Source organism: Balaenoptera borealis, assembly GCF_965194805.1.
Source record: "Balaenoptera borealis genome assembly, chromosome: 6".
In the NCBI taxonomy this organism is placed as follows: Eukaryota; Metazoa; Chordata; class Mammalia; order Artiodactyla; family Balaenopteridae; genus Balaenoptera; species Balaenoptera borealis.
In genome coordinates, this window is record NC_138863.1 from 11,506,089 (window position 1) to 11,523,196 (window position 17,108).

General features: G+C 38.5%; 1 protein-coding gene across 1 annotated transcript in view; it reads right to left on the reverse strand.

Annotated features, from left to right (window-relative positions):
* The window catches only part of COL4A3 (collagen type IV alpha 3 chain), a 134,085-nt gene that overhangs the window by 52,785 nt on the left and 64,192 nt on the right, over positions 1 to 17,108 (reverse strand). The window contains exons 5-19 of the mRNA XM_082396164.1: positions 15,092 to 15,136; positions 14,443 to 14,487; positions 13,747 to 13,809; positions 12,296 to 12,349; positions 11,055 to 11,081; positions 10,438 to 10,515; positions 8,560 to 8,622; positions 8,399 to 8,434; positions 6,563 to 6,604; positions 6,275 to 6,352; positions 4,223 to 4,285; positions 3,789 to 3,848; positions 2,784 to 2,828; positions 2,457 to 2,510; positions 1,513 to 1,554 (exon numbers count right to left, since the gene is read on the reverse strand). Of these exons, the coding sequence (XP_082252290.1) occupies positions 1,513 to 1,554; positions 2,457 to 2,510; positions 2,784 to 2,828; positions 3,789 to 3,848; positions 4,223 to 4,285; positions 6,275 to 6,352; positions 6,563 to 6,604; positions 8,399 to 8,434; positions 8,560 to 8,622; positions 10,438 to 10,515; positions 11,055 to 11,081; positions 12,296 to 12,349; positions 13,747 to 13,809; positions 14,443 to 14,487; positions 15,092 to 15,136 (795 nt within the window). The remainder of the gene's footprint in view (positions 1 to 1,512; positions 1,555 to 2,456; positions 2,511 to 2,783; positions 2,829 to 3,788; positions 3,849 to 4,222; positions 4,286 to 6,274; positions 6,353 to 6,562; positions 6,605 to 8,398; positions 8,435 to 8,559; positions 8,623 to 10,437; positions 10,516 to 11,054; positions 11,082 to 12,295; positions 12,350 to 13,746; positions 13,810 to 14,442; positions 14,488 to 15,091; positions 15,137 to 17,108) is intronic.

Here is a 17,108-nt window from a genome sequence, read left to right on the forward strand (position 1 = left end):
CACACATTTAAATATATAAATGTGTGAATATGTATACTGAAATTAAAGTTTCACAAAATAGTGACTTCTTACAACATATGATCAACTCTGATAGTTTTTATTCTATTCTATTTCACTTTTTAAAAATGCTTGTCCTGAGGACTAAATTCATTTCAAAGTATATTGGGACCTACACATCAAAAATACTTTATTGATTGTTTCTTTAAATTTCAGGACACTGTTGACCTTCAGACAAAGGTTTCCTCAGTCCAAGGACTCAGGACTGTTACGTATTTCTGAAGTGATCAGTGGACCTACTGCTGGTCTCCTTAACCATCTACTTCCAAAGCAGAACTTCCTCTGAAGTTAGCAGAAGCTGCAGAGTTATGTGGAATTGAGCATGAGAAAAGAAGATAGAAAGAAGATTGAAATATAAAAGTTTTTTAAAAACTTAGTTTTTTCATAGGCTGCATGGGGCCAATTAGTTCATTGACTTAAGGAATAGGTAACTAGAGCTTTGTGGTTAAGCAGTATAAAATCACAAAAAAGAATTACTACTAATAATAGTACTAATAATGTAATAATCTCCTCCATCATAAAATCCATAAAGACATGTGAGTACCTTCCAAGTAAGTACCTTGACAAAATAGCCTCTTTTATTTTCCCAGCAACCCCTTAAAAGTATCTTGGGATTACTTGCCATCTGAATCATTTGCTTGTAGTGTAAAGTGGCTGATTTCTGGGACCCTCCTCCGGTTACCGAGTTGACTTACTTAGCCTGAAGGGTCTGAGAACTGCGTTTGTAATAATACACACACACACACACACACGCCCCCAGTGACTCCTTTGCCACCACGGAGGAGCTTTCCGTCACACCTGCACAGTCACACTGAATGTGAGAACCGCTGTCTTTGGAGGCAGGAAAGGAAGATACCAGAACTCAGAGCCTGGGTCTTTTTCACTCATCTCCTTAAGCTACAGAGTCACTATATAAAATGTAGCCACCCTGCAGTGAGGAGTTGACAGACATCAAATCCATGTCCACGCCGGGGAGGGGAAACAGCCTGCCACTAAGGAGCTTGGGCTGGGGTCATTGGTTTTTGCTGGTCCTGTATTAAACCCAGGGCTGAGCTTCTGCTGCCTCCCAGTGCAGGGCTGTCTTAATGGGGCCCAGCTGGAGAAGGCCACCCCGGTGCCCAAGCTGTCCTCCTCTGCTGCCTTCCTACCCTACTTAAGGGCAAGGGATTACTTACCTTGGGCCAGGCCTGATTAGACTAAGGTTTTCTTCTCTACAGCCCAGGATGGGCATTGCCAGTGCATTCCAGGGACCAAGTAGGACCAAATAAAAATACTTGTCCATTATCAAATGGACAAATAATGACAACAGCTATTTTTTTTGCCCCGGTTTGATAAAAAGGTAAATACTATAATCTCTATCATAGCAGTCAATAAGAGACACTGATTCAAAATTTCCTTGATATTTTGAAAGACTTGATCAAACATGAGATTAAAATGGTCTTTAATTACACTTACTGGACCACGAAATCCTGGAGGGCCCATGTCTCCTTTCCACCCCTAGGTTGAAAGACAGTTACAAATTATGAGCACATTAATCAGAAGTATTTACATGTTAGGTATACTTAGAAACCAAAATGCACAGTTAAACAAATCTATGCTAAAATTGATGTTATTTCTATGAAATGTACAAACCAAGTTAACATGAAAGGGATACTACTTTTGATTATCTTCCTGGAGGGCCATATCTGAGTCAAGAATCTTATCTACAAGGTCTGGAAGAAGTGGCTGTTGTTCTCCAGGTTTCTTCCACATCACTCCCTTCAAAGGATGTTTGCATCATTGCGTGCTCCCCTGCTCCCACCCAGACTAGAGGCACAGGGAAACCAGGCTGTGGGTTGTAGGCAATTCCCGGTGTCCCAGCTATAATCAACCTCCTTTCTTACCTACTCAAGAGGGCATTCCAGAATTCTACTGGAAGAGATATTAACACAGGATAAAAATCTTGAATCTGCATATATACCTACATATGAAAACTATTTGAAAATATCTGTAACGTGTTGTCAGAAACAATGATGTGGAATACGGTCCACAGTTAACTGATGATGACCTTTCAGTACATCGTGACCCAGGTTGAGACTCACGGGGACCAGCCTACCCTTGACCTCTGATGACCTGAAACTTCCTCCAATCACAGGTCCTTTCCAGCTTCTTCCTCGTGGGGAGCTGAAATCTCACTGTCCTAAGTCAGCTTCTACTACACAGAACAGGTTTAACATCTCTCCCCCTCAAGTATTCAAATATAGTTGCCACATCCCTTGTTTCTTCTTAACAAATATGCTAAGATGTTTTAGTGAGCTCTAATTGCAATTCCTTGTACCGAGTTTCAGGACGTGTGGGGAAAGGGTGACCAAACCCAACCAATTAAAAAAGCTGAAGATAGATGTTAGGAAGGGAATTACCTTAATGCCATCTTCGCCCCTTAACCCAGGGAAACCCTTGCTGCCTTTGGCTCCCTACGGAGAACAGCAAAGTGCGTAGGTTAGAAGACACATTGATAATCAATTTCTTCTGTAGGAAGCAAAATGCTTTAAACTCCTTTTTGGAAAAAAAATGTGCTCAGATGACCTCTCTCCACAGTGAGGGTGTAACACTATGATTCTCAAACGTAATTTTTAAAAGCTATATGCTTTTTGTTTGCTTAAAACTACTTAGTGACTCTCAAAAACCCTTCTTGTCTAATAGGACTGACACTTTCACTATATTAATGGGCCAAGTCACGTCTTTACCTCAGTGCCAGGGAAACCGGGGGCACCATCTTTTCCAGGCTTTCCCTAAAACAAAAACAAAACAAAAACACGTAACTTAATAAATATGGGTAATTTCAATAAACATGAAAAACTTAAATGATATGATCATCTCTTGACCTTAGGCAAGAAAGCCTGACTGAGGTTTCCCCCACTTATTAAAAGGAAAAACTATTAATCACAGAACAGGTGATGACCTTCTCTTGCCAGGGAAGGCAGAAACCAGTCAGAATGGGAAATTAGAGAGGGTCATTGGAAAAAGGAGAGGATATTAAGAGCTAAGCTTAAACTAGAGTTAACACTACTCATCAAAGCTTAGAAGGAAAATCAAGGAAGCACGGAGCAGAGAATCCAGGAAAATCCAGAAAGAGGGAGGCGTTCACAGTCTATTCATTTGCGATGTTGGCAATTCCCTGAACTCCAGATGTGCCTATATTTAAATATATGTGTAAAAGGTATTTTGCAGCATTCAAACAGGGCTTTTGGGATTAACTATTATGGTGTTTACCCTCCATGATAAAATTAAAAATCATATTAGTTGAATATTTTTTCTTAGAAAAAAATATACTTTTCCCAGTGCATAATTTTTAGAGTTTTTAAACAATATATGTGTTTAAATCTTTGCAAAATAGAGCTGCGTGGGAGAGTGAGCCTCTGTCACTTCTACATCCTCCTCTTTTTTTACCCATCACCCCCTATATGGATGAAGATCGTTTGTCAAAGAAGAGGATGAGGCTGATACACAGAGAGGAGCGGAAGTGAAATGGACAGAGTCCTGCCCATTTCATTTCAGGTTCAGAAGTCCTTGAAGCTTGTTTTAGCCTTGAACTTCTCAGATACTTGAACAAATAAATTCTACCTCCCAAATTTAAAAAAAAATTTTAAAAATCTAAGCTAGTTTGAGTTAAGCACCTTATATTCACGACCTCAAGAGTCCTGAGTACTTACTAATTTAGGCTGCACATGACACTGAATTTCCAAACTCACCTGCAGGCCTGGTTCTCCAGGAGCACCTTTTTCTGATCTGTAAGATTCTCCAGGTGGTCCCTGTATTAATGAGAGTTAGGTCAAGTTTTGTAAATTATTGATTTTTGACTTACATTGATTTTTATTAACTTTTCCCTTTTGTTATAATTTTTGAAATGGTGGGTTATCTAAGAAGGACATCTTATTTATGAATATTAATTTAAAAACAGATGCTGAAGACAAATCATAAGACGGGTGCCACTGGGTGCATGTAAAACAGTGCAGGGATTTCAGCTAGAAGTGGCCATAAAATAATTCTAGTATTTAAGATCTCTGCAATAAAATACTATCGTGCTATAGCTAATATTAAGACTTCAAGGTAGATCCTATGTCAAAATATGCTCTAAGGTGTTACTCTTTGTTTCAAGGGAACAACATGATTCTTAGTGACCTACTGAGGGTCCAGGGTGTCCAGACTGGCCCACGGCTCCCTGGTCTCCCTTCTCCCCCTTGAGGTCCTGTCGCAAAAACAAGTTAAGGTCATTACAAACAGATCAAACAAGATATTATTGACTACACTTGAAAAAGTCCTCTATCTGTTCAATGGATTGGATTTTCAAGCTACTTATATACCTCCTGTTAACACACCACATTATCAATTTTCACATTTTGAATTTTATACCTGGGAACCCCTGAAACAATATACAAACTTTTTGTGTGCTATATTTTATTTATTTATTTATTTATTTATTTATTTATTTTAAAATTTTTTTTATTTTTTTATTTTTTATTTTTATTTATTTATTTTTTATTTATTTTTTAAGCTGATGTATAGTTGATTTACAATATTATATTAGTTTCAGGTGTACAATGTAGTGATTCAAGATTTTTATAATTATACTCCTTTTATAGTTACTATAAAATATCGGCTCTATTCCCTGTGCTGTACAATATATCCTTTTTACAACCTTTTCTTTTTTAAAAAAAAAACGAAAGTATCCTTTAGATCAAACTGTATTAAACTAATTTAATTCTTGAATCAGTTTTCTATAAGCACAATTAGATCATTTCTAATGTATTTTACTTTCATTTTTAATATACTGAAATTATTTTCACTGAGATCAACTATTTTCTGAGTAAATGTTACAACGAGGATTGAATTCATTAGTTAGGTTTGTTTTGCCCTTATCACATTTTATTCACATATTGTGAAAATATAATTTTCAAAAACAATTTTTTCCCAATGTGAGTATCCTTCTGAGGGCATCATTTTTATAAATAACTCAATTTTGTCCCCTGGGTCAAATCTTCCAGATCTTGATTTTGTCAAAATAAGATTTTTTCCCATCAATTTTCAGCCAATAAAGCTTTAGACTTTATTAAATATACTTTTGTTGATTAATTCTGAAAAGTTCAGTTATTCTCCTCAGCCAATTTTTTTCCAGTCTTCAATGAGAGTTATTATTTTGGCCATATAAAACTTCACCATGTTCTGTTTTAACTCTTCTAGTTTTGTTTTGATAATTTCCATCATTAAAAATTAATTATATTGGAAAGAGATGATTAAGGGATTTCTTTTGGGAGTGATGAAAATGTTCTAAAATTGCACATGGTTATAGCTGCACAACTCTATGGATATACTAATAGCCACTGAATTGTACACTATATAAGTGAATTTTATGGCATGTGAATTATATCTCAATAATGTTGTTAAATATAATTAAAACCCATGAATTTTATTCTTTAAAAGGGTGAAAATTATGGTATGTGAATTATATTGCAATCAAGCTATTATTAAAAACAATTAATCATAAGTTTAAAGGAGAAGGATGATTTATGTTTATTTCTTAGTTAATCCACAAGAAAATTGTCAGCTTCCCCCTCACTCCCCATTCCCCTTCCCAGACATTCCAGGATCAACCTGGTGTCTAGGATTGGTGTATGATGTTGTGATGCACTTCTTCTGAGCATCTGATTCAATTCCATCCTCTGGTCCTTCTGGCTACCCCAATGTGGGAGCAAAAAGCACATGATAATGTCAAAATAACGAGTCACAGGGTCCTTGGAGAGCAGTGGGGGCCACGTTGCCTTGGGGTTATGACGGCAGGGTAAAAAGGTCCCATTTGATTATGATATTGCTCTACCCTTATCTTTAGGTCATTACTATCCAATTGCGTCAGAGCCACACACCATTTTGCTACTGTTTATTCAGAAATACTCACCGTATACCCACCCTATGCTGGGAACAAGGAGAGGGATGGGGATAATGGGTGAGCAAAATTAGATCTAGGCTCTTCCTTCAAGAATGTTGGAAGTGGCTTGCCTTGTATCTTCCCCATTTCATGTTTTCTAGTTCTCGAGTAAAAGATGCAGAAGGAATAAAATCCAGAGGCCCAGGTTGGCTGAGCTGGGCTTAGGTGACAGAGCTTATAAAAGAGGTAAGGGATCAAAGGACCTCATCCCAGAAAGGGGAAGGCGCAACCCTAATAATAAAATTGAAGAGTTACCGTTCTGTTAACCAGGCCGGTTAGTGTCACGATAACTGTTCCTGGTGGTCCGGGCGGTCCTGTTAATCCTTTCATACCCTAAAGACAAATACACTCAGGAATAAAAAACTAAGCTTGAGAGATCTAAATTTCCTCTTTAGTTCTTACCTAAGAAGATAAAGCAAATGAAACCTGAGACACAGGAAATACTTTTGTTTCAGTGTGACTTTTAGTGAATAAATTGTGTAAGTTGATTGCTAGGGAACTTAAAATATCTTGCCCACAAATAAACCACAGAATTTAAATTACCCGCTCTCCTTTTTGTCCTATCACTTTATCGCCCATGTGACCCTGTAAGAAAAGACAAAACCAAATTATTTTTTTAAAAATGAACATGAATGTATAGTCTAAACCCATTAAGGTTCAATGTTTATAATTGAACATTTATATTTTAACTGTAATGTTAGTATTGTAAAAGTTATTTTAGCTGTTTCTTGGAGTGGAGTGGCAACATGTTTCTTTTAAAAGTAGAGATCTTGAAGCGCAGAAAGCTTAAGGGATATACTTAATAGGGCAAGTGATGACATGAGATGGTGTGGGGGAGGGGAAGGAACCCAGCTCGGAGGACATTTTTCTGGCTCAGCCACCAGCCAATTTTGCTTCCTCTGGCTGGTAACTTCCTGATGCCCTAGTTTCCCCATCTTAAAAATAAGAGGGATGTGTAGCTGATCTTCAGGATTCTGAAATTCAAAACTTAATAGAGAACTAAGAATAGAATTCAAGCAACCTGACTTCACTAGTAAGTTAGTGACATGAGATAAGTCTAATGTGAATCATCTCTCTTCAGTAATCTATCATTTCAACCAATGTCTCTTTGCTTTTCTGCTCTTGAGTTTGCAGATTTTCCCCCAATTAGGCCACAAGCTGTAGAGAAAAGCTCAAGATGAGGAGTCAAAAGACGTTAAACCTCAGCTCTGCCAATTACTATTTGATGATTCATTTAACCTGAACCTATTCACCTCACAGGGTATGTATGTGCGTGCACGTGTGTGTGTGTGTGTGTGTGTGTGTGTGTACACACATCAATGAAATAATAAATGTGAAAGCACCTTGGGAAGTACCCTACACACAAAGGCTATCTGATAGTAAGTAATTTCCTGGTGGGGCTCAGCCTTGCTCAACATTTTCTTACTTAAGATAATGAAGGGGATCAGAATATGCCACCCCAAAATATACCACTTTGGCAGAAGAATTATTTTGAGCTGAAGGCAAGTGAGAAACAGCAAATGCAGAAAAAGTTCCTTGCTCTCCCCCATCTGCCTCAAGACAGGACATACATTTCCCTTTGTAGAGGTGTCACCCTCCCCTCTCCTGTACCAGGAAGAGAAGGCAACTCATCACTGGAGACAACACTAACTTAAGTCTGCATAAACAAACGTTACTGAAATAACACTTATCTTCCATTAGTTTCCCCCATATATTGACCTTTCCACAATCTACTGCCCCTAGAAGCTCAAAACCCTTTTCCTTTGTCCTGTCACTCCTCCACAAATTTATCACCCTTTGTTAAAATGGTATACAAGCCTCTGGGTCTGACTGCCTCTTTGGGGTTTTCATTTTCATTTCTGTGAGGTCTCCACATGCATATGAAATCAGGCTTTCTTCCTACAGTTAACCCAGTCACTAAACCTAAGAAGACAGAAGAATAAGTTTTTTTCCTCCACAATACTAACAGCTGGCCTTTGCAATAGAAAGAAATGCAGGACCCTGCTTAATGAGCCCATGAATAGTCATTTTTATTTACTAGTATAAAAACAGGTTGGCTTTGGGAAGCAGCCCAGTAAAAAAAATATATCAGGCAAAGTGTTGCGGGAAACATAAGGAGTAGGAATCCTTGCCCTTTTCCTGATGAGGAGCTCCTTATAATTGAATTAAGACGCTTTGTATCAGAGATCAAGTTACTGAAGTGCAGGGAGAAGGGAAGTCGGAGGTGCCGAGCTGCTAGTCATGCTCACTTCCCTGCTGGGAATCCTTGTGAGTTCCAGAGGGGCGCCCAGCAGTGACCCACGTGTGGAATCAGACTGAGTTTGGCTTTTAGATTGGTTAGGATGTGCCGGCTGACACAGCATATGAATTGTCATCTACCTTAGGTCCTGGAGGTCCCATGGCTCCTGGAAAGCCCTAGAAAAATCCACCAGTTAAAATTACAGCGGGTAATGAATCAAGCCTAAAACTCCATTTAAAATTTTAGGCTATAATTCTTTTATTAGTTACCATGTCTATAGCAATGGCGGCTTCATACTCACAAGGAATCCTGGAGGGCCAGGTGGACCAATAGGTCCAGGAAAACCTGGAAGGCCCGGCAAACCCTTTAAATTAAGAGAAGAATTAGAATAAGTTTAAATTTACTTCTCACTGAAGAACAATGTCCATCAGTTAAATGCATTAAACTATTTTAGAAAAATCAGAGCCTAATGTTTCCTATTTATGGCTGCAATTACTTTCAATAAAGGCCATGTGTAACATGTGTTGCCATGTATAACAGGCTACCAGGATCATCCTGATGGTACTATTTCTAGGAAAATGACCAGAGCAGTTGCTTCACTTTAGAAGAGTTTTAAAATTTTTAGAAATGTTTCCTCTCTCTCTCTCTCTCTCTCCCTCTCCAAGCATGCTCTTACCTCTGGGTCCTTCCACCTGCTCTGCCTCTGCCTAGAATCCTCTTTCCCCAGATATCTCTATAACTCACTTTCTCTCCCTTTTCTTATCTTTATTCAAACGTTATCCTTTCCATGGGGCCTTCCTGCCCATCCAATCTAATGCCACAACCTTCCTTCTAATCTGGACACTTCCTATCCCCCAACCCTGCATTATTTTTCTCCTTGGCATTTATTACTATCTAATACAACATATACTTAGTAATTTACAGTTTTAAATATTTTCTCCTTCTAGAATGTAAGTGCCATGAGGGCAAACATTTTTGTTAAACTATTTTTGGGGATTTGTACACTGTGGTATCCCCAGCGCCTAAATAGCCCCTGGAACCTACTTGGCACGTAATAAGGATTTCTTGTATGACTGAAGGTCCCACTGCTATACTTTCAGCAGTAGCAAATGTGGTACATGGCCAACACTCAATACACATTGAAGGGATACATCCGTGTCCCAGATTGCTACTATCTCCTCTTACTAGATGCCCTGCCCTCAGCATCTGGCTCCCTAAATGCTTCCTAAGCAAAAAAACAAGAGCCATCATATTCTGCATCTTTTCTCAAAAGCTTATATGGCTCCTAACCGTGTCATTCTTCAGTTTTGCAGCCCATCATTAGCTGCCATGGCTCACCATATAGATGTTCAACAGCCTTAACTCAAACTCTTTGACTCACTCAGGCAAATACCTATCTCTGCCCAGGAATTTCCATATATACTTCTGAATTAAGTTAAAATATTTCTGATTAATTAACATGAAAGTTAGTATCAAAAGATCCCCCCCCTTTTTTTGGCTAAGACGTATTTATTTTTTCCTACTTCTTTGCAGCAAGAAAGCTTTTTGAGGGCCTTCAAAAACATATACCAATCAAATAATTTATTATCAAAAGATCCTTCTGAATCACAGAATAAAGTACACACAGCTACCAAATAGCTGTTTCCTTGTATCTATTCTGCATCACCCTCCGGCGACATACCTAGAGATCAGAAAGCAAACTATTCAACAGGAGAAAGGTGCATTTAAATAAAATATTACTATCATGCAAACTTTACAATAGGACTGTTACGTAATATTACAATTTTAAATTGTATTCAACGTGTAATACAATCTTATCCTGGATTTCAACAAATACAAAGTAAATGGAACACAACCATTCCTTGAAGCCTCCTTCTTAGATTTAGTAAAGCTTGGGTGATTGAGACTTAAGAAGAGGCTAAAAGACATATATACAAAATCACCTTTTTATATGAGCTAAATGTAGTTTCTTATAATGAGGTGAATGTGTTAGAATAAAATGAGGTAAATATGTAAATAGAAGAGATATGAATATCTATGAAAAATATTTTTAAGAGAGTGAGAAAGAGATAGAGGGAGAAGAAGAGAGAGAGAGAAGAAGAAGGAAAAAAAGAGGTGGAAAGAGAGAGACAGAGAGAAAGAGATCGAGAATGATAGGGACCTTCTCTGAAGTGCATACCTGGAATCCTGGAGCTCCTGGCAACCCAGGGTCACCTTTTCCATCAAGGGCTACACCTTCTCCTTCAGCGGGAGCCCCCTTGAAAATGAAGAAGTTCATCAAACATAAGCAATGTTATATCTTCAAAACTCCTTTAAATGGTTATTCAAGGTCCTACTGCTTCAAGGATAAAAGCGCTTTCAGGATATATACTTAGAGAAATGCTTTAGGATTATTTAGTTATTCCATTTTGAAGAATTTAAAGCATTTTTGTATTTTCTAAAATTGACCATTTACTGTGGAGGGAAGAAAGACACAAGAATAATAGACCATTTCCCAAGACACCAAAATGACTGGCAATTCCTTATTTAGAATTTGGGGCCCTGAGCATAAGTTCAGTTCTCTTTTCCCAGATCCCATTTTCCTAAAGAATAATACAAAACTTGTAATCCTGAAGACATATTCATGATAAGAAGTAGAAGTTGTTCAATAGGGATAAATATCATGTCCTAATTATTATGATTTCTGAATTAATCATGGGATCTGATTTGTAATTACTTATGTCATTGTTTAATAGAAGTCCCTTTCATATGTACAATTAGAGATTTTTCAACAATAACATGCCGCAAATAACTTACTTTCTCTCCTTTCAAACCAACGGCACCCTAGGAAAAGGAGCGGCATATTAGCAACCAGAGGCAAATCAAATACACAGCATCCCTGCTTTGTCCTCTCTGCTATTCTGCCTTCTCTCCCTGCTGTATACCTCCCACTGGCTTTTAAACATGCTCAAGTCTTTCTCATTTAAACAAAGTCTCCCCCTAAATCCACCCTCCCCATACTGCCTTGTCTATCTTTCATGTCATCTGCAAACTTCCCACTCTCTTCATCTCTCACATATTTCTTACACTCACATCTATGTCCTCCCTCCATCTGTCATGGAAGTTAAAGTCTGCAGTGACTTTGATGTTACTGAAACCAACGACAACACATTGGTTCCCGCCTTACTGGATTTCTCAACAGCACTAGACAGCTGTCTGTCACTCCCCTTTACTGGAAATTGTTAAAAAGAAAATGAGTCCAAGATGGAATCACTCCTGTTAGGTCCACAGCAGTAAACCAAGACTTAATACCTAACCTGACTACAGTTTTAACCTTCCCTAGGAATGTGACCTTTGACCAGCCAACCTGGAAATTCCTGGTCTGCACTAATAAGATATTCCACCCAATAGCACCTTCCATTCCCCTTAGGAGGCAGCTTTGCCTAAGACAATGCCTTCTTTGTTAATAAAAAAATACATTCTTTGCTAATAATGTCATTTTTTCCACTCCCTCTCTGGCTTTAAAAACCTTTCCTATCTATGGTTAGATGCAGCAACTTTCTCCTTGCTAGATGGGATGCTGCCAGATTCATGAATCATCCAATAAGGCCAATATTAGATGGTCAGATTTACTCGGTCAAATTTTTGTTATTTAGCAACATCTTTCCTGGGCTTCCAGAATACACTCCTCCTTGTTTTCTTCTACCTTGAGGGCCCTTCCTCCTTTACAGGCTTATTGTTCTTGATCTCACATTACATGCTGGAGCTCTCTAAGTCCCAGTTCCAGGGCCCTTTTCTCCTCTCTTCCATCCTTGAGTCACCACAATCCAGGCCTCTCCCACTGCCTAGTTCACATCTCCCCTTCAGTGTCTCGAAAGCAAAACAAAGTCTCAAAGTGCATTTATTCATTCATTTCTCAACTATTAGTTGAATGTCTACTGTTGGCTGCCCCAGACTTCCCCAAGGTCATGATAGATTTCTGTATATGGTCATTCCAAAGGAAACTCCTTGTAATTGTTCTTCATGTCTTGGATGGGGAGTTAGAAATATAAACGTACTGGGATGCCTGGGTAGCCTGGTGTCCCCCGAAGTCCTGGAAACCCTTGCTCACCCTGGAAGACATACAGAGCTTGTCATTCTTCTTAGTTGTTCTAGAACAGCCTATTGAGATAATTTCCCTGTTTCTCTCTTCCAACGCAGTGGTAAGTCTAGACAAAGTAACCCAAATTCCTTACAGCTACTGGGTCATGAGGCTGAAGGCCAGGAAACCATTATCTTAATTGAAAACAGGATTAGAATCTACTGTTTCTCAAATTGTACATAAATGGCAAAAGGCTAATTGTGCCAAGAACTTTTCAATTGCTGCTTCCTTGAAACTTTAGTAATTACTCCTTTCATGGCCACCATTCTGGGGAAAAGGAAAGTGCAGTCAGGAAACAAAGGAGATGAGTGAACATCGAAAAGCTCAGTCATTCTATTCCAAAGACCAATTTTGCATTCCAAGCCTTAGTTTCTGATTTATACACACTCACAACCTCAGATGCAAATAACCATTTGAGCCCCCAGTTATATTTCGGTGGGAGAACATCAGAGAACTTCCTTTAAAAACAATCAGAAAGCAAGGCTGGGGGGACTTCCTTGGTGGTGCAGTGGTTAAGAATCTGCCTGCCAATGCAGGGGACATGGGTTTGAGCCCTGGTCCGGGAAGATCCCACATGCCGTGGAGTAACTAAGCCCGTGCGCCACAACTACTGAGCCTGCGCTCTAGAGCCTGCGAGCCACAACTACTGAGCCTGTGTGCCATAACTATTGAAGCCCGCACACCTAGAGCCCCTGCTCCGCAGCAAGAGAAAACACCACAATGAGAAGCCCGCGCACCGCAAGGAAGAGTAGCCCCCGCTCGCCGCAACTAGAGAAAGCCCGCGACCAGCAACGAAGACCCAAGGCAGCCAAAAATAAATAAATAAATACTTTAAAAAAAGAAAGCAAGGTGGGAGAGGGGAGGGGGAATTGGATGCAGACACTCAAATGGTACTCCAAACTTCCAGTTATAAGATAAATAAGTACTAGGGAGGGAATGCACAACATGATAAATCTAATTATCACTGCTGTAGATCATACATGAACGTTGATAGCGTAAATCCTAAGAGCTCTCATCACACACACAAATTTTTTTTCTTTCTTTAATTTTGTATCTATAAGAGATGGTGGGTTCACTAAACTATTGTGATGATCATTTCATGGTGTATGTAAGTCAAATCATTATGCTGTACACTTTGAACTTATGTATTGCTGTATGTCAATTATATCTCAATAAAACTGGAAGAAAGTAAAGAAAAAGGCATAAGAAGAAAGAAAACCATCATATGTCTGCCCTGAAGACACATACCATTGGTTCTGGTTAAAAGAATATTTCAAGGAAAGCCTAGCCTGTCTCATTACTACTTCACCTTGATTTATTCATTTAGCAAAACATTAACTAACCATCTCCTGTGTGAGGCATACATACCTTAGAACCATTGCATCCTGGCAAACCGACAGGTCCATACGGTCCAGGATGGCCTGGGATGCCCTAAACAATAGAGCAAGTGTCAAAAAGGAGAGATAATCAGGCCCCGGGACCAGGTGGAAACAGTGCAGAAAAGAAAAAATGGTGGGAAAAGATGGACTAATTTAGATAGTTCTTTAAGTATAAATGGTTATTTAAATAAAGTAGTAAATTAGTTATTTTAGATAATAATTTAAATAAAAATCTTAGTAAATAAAATAGGCTAATTAAAACCAAAAATTATCCAGTGAGATACAGATATTTAAGATAAAACAAAAGGTCTTTCTGTATAAAATAAGTCAATTAGCACGCTGTGTTAAGCTGGCGGAAAGGAGAGAGAAGAGGGAAGTGTGCACAGAGGTAACTATTTTATTATTTTATTATCCTGTGCTATCAAGCAGAGTTCATTCTATTCTATTCTGTCTATTCTTTTCTATCCCATTCCATCCCAATCTATTCCATCTGTTTGTATTTCAGGAAATATAATTTGACTTGTATGTCTTGTAAATCCATACTCTTAATACATTATGTGATTCTGATATTTTCATCATGTAGCAAGTGTATCAGTACTCATTTTCTTGTGCTATTGCTTTAACATCTTTATTAAAATGAGCTTACTTCTTATTATTCCATTTATACATTTTTCTCATTACTTACTGGAAGTCCAGGAGGACCTGAAAATCCTGGTAACCCAGTTGTTCCCTAAAGACATAGAAAACGGAAAGGGTAGCAAGAAAGAAACTCTTTAAAGATGTTCAACCTATAAACAAAAAATGATTTACCATGCCAATAACCCCGTTCTGCAACTATAATTGGGAACACTAAAAACTATTAGAAAAACAAAAAAAGGCTTGACAAACTTTGTAAATCTTCCATTTATATAACTTTTAAAAAGAGATGATTAAGATTGTTTTTGGCCTTTCCTGGGTAGATTATTTAAGGTTTAATTTGCATACAGTAAAGTGCTCCAATCTTCCACAAACAGATTGAGGAATGTTTATATATGTGCATATGCACATACTGGTGATACCGTCACCCCATCCAGACATAGAACACCTCCAACACCCCAGATGGTTCCCTCATGCCCTCTCAAAGTCAGTTAACACCTACCCTCAACAAAGTAAGGACTATTTTGACTTCTACCATTATAGACTGGTTTTACCTGTTCTTGAACTTTATCTATAGAAGTGTATCACACACAACGTACTCTTTTGTGACATCTGTTTAACTTTTACAGTGCAGAGTTCTTTTTTTTAAAAAAAGAATTTTCATCTAACAGTCAGGCTACACTGGTTGGACTACTAACCCTCACGCCTTTGGGACCAGTGAGTCCTGGAAGTCCTGGAGAGCCCTAGATCCAAATGAGAAAACAAAAGGTAAGTACTGTGACAATTATTTGGCACTAATAAGCCCATAAATGAAAGGTCCCAGTTTTATTCACACGCCAAAGAGTTTTGCTCTTGCGATTATTTCATTGTTAACACGGTTCAATTGCTTGTTGCTTCATTGGCGCTCTAGTATTTATCCGAAAGGACAAACAAAAATCCATTCATACCCTTGCTACTCAAGGTACGGGATCCAACCGAAGCCTCATGGGGAGCTTGTTAGAAATACAGCTCCCTCACCTCCCAGACCTATTGATTCAGAATTTGCATTTCAACAAGATGTGATGATAATTCTTGTTCACATTAGTGTCTGAGAAGTGCCGCTGGAAAAGCCCCACGTTAGCCAGACAGCTGCCGAGGGCTGATAAGGATGAATGACACGATTACAACAGTGGATGAGAATGGCAGCCAATATTTCTGTGCATGAGAAACACTTTATTAGCAAAATGTCCCTGGCGGGCACAAATAAATAAATAGCAAACTAAGGACTGCCTGAACCAGAGATAAACTTGCTTCAAGAACACAATGAATACATTTGGAGGTCCTGTTTCTTAGAGAATAACCACAAACAAAACTGTTTTAACGAGGCCACTCGGTGTGAAAGTTCCATTATCCAAAAGTTTTTCATCATTCCTGAGAGTTTCAGTATGTTTTGGTATTTCTGATTATTTGAGGAAAAGGTTGTTACAGAGCCTTCTGAGACTGGACTGTCAAGGCCAATGTCAGCCTTTCCTGTCTGAGGTAGAATTCCTGGGTGTGTGACCATGTCCCCCTCCTCTGCAGGATGCTGTGTGTAATCTGCAAAGGCAGAAGCGTGACTTGCAGGTTTCACGTCCCCATTATAAATTTTCTCATATTTTCTATATGAGAATATATAGAAAATACTTAAAATTAAGACATTTATAAACCTGAAAAATCTTTTTGGTCAGGTTTTAATATTCTCTGATTGTCTGCCTTTGATCAGATTATCATTTGTGGCTACATCTCTGAGCTATACTTTAACATATGAACTCATGACAACATAAGTTTCTGGATGAACTTTATGAAATACCTGCACATCATGTAACCTATACTAAGCACCATGTATTTACAACCATAATTTTAATCTATTGCTGGCTTCTCTAAAGAAATGCTAAGGAAACCAGCAGAGTGGGGTGCAGAGAACAAAATAAAAAGGAAGGAGTTGGCATTAAGCTGATCCTAAGTCCAGGGTTGAAGTGACAAATTCATTCTACCAGGAAAATGGAGGGAAATCTGAGGCCACACCCTGAAGGAGGGCAGCGGAATGTTCAGACACTAAACATGTCTGAGATCAGACACCAAACGTCCAGAATCTGAATGACTTTTTCAAAATTAGGATCAGAGGAAGGAGAAGTGAAGAAACAAAAAGCATACACAGATACAATAAAGTAGAATTCCTGGGAAATAATAAGCTTTGCAGTTTTACCTGGAAACTGGAGGTGTGGGTTTAGTTTCTTTGGCTGTAGGAGTTTGATTCTGGCGTCATATAAGACTGGATTTGAACTGTGATTTTGCCACCTATTAGCTATGTAATCCAGGACAAATTACTTAAGTGCTCTGAGAATCAGTTCCCTCATCTCTAAGATGGAGATAATAATATGTAACTATAGTCATGATTGATGGGATCAATGTGAGGAATAAATGAGATCCAGTCAAGAATAAATGTCCCAATGCCTGACTCAGAATAAATTAGCAGAAAATGTTGCCTAAATATTCTATACATATGAAATTTAAAAAGACTCCGTGTGGATCAATTATAATTGCATTTTCATAATTTATTAGTTAGTTCACAGCTTCCTGGAAACCAGCAGTCAGTGACCCAGTGGATGCGTGAGAGCCCAGGCTTAAGTCCACAGCAGGAAAGAGCCATCAGCAGATCTAGTGGTTATACAGTTATTTAGCAAATCCTCTAGGGCA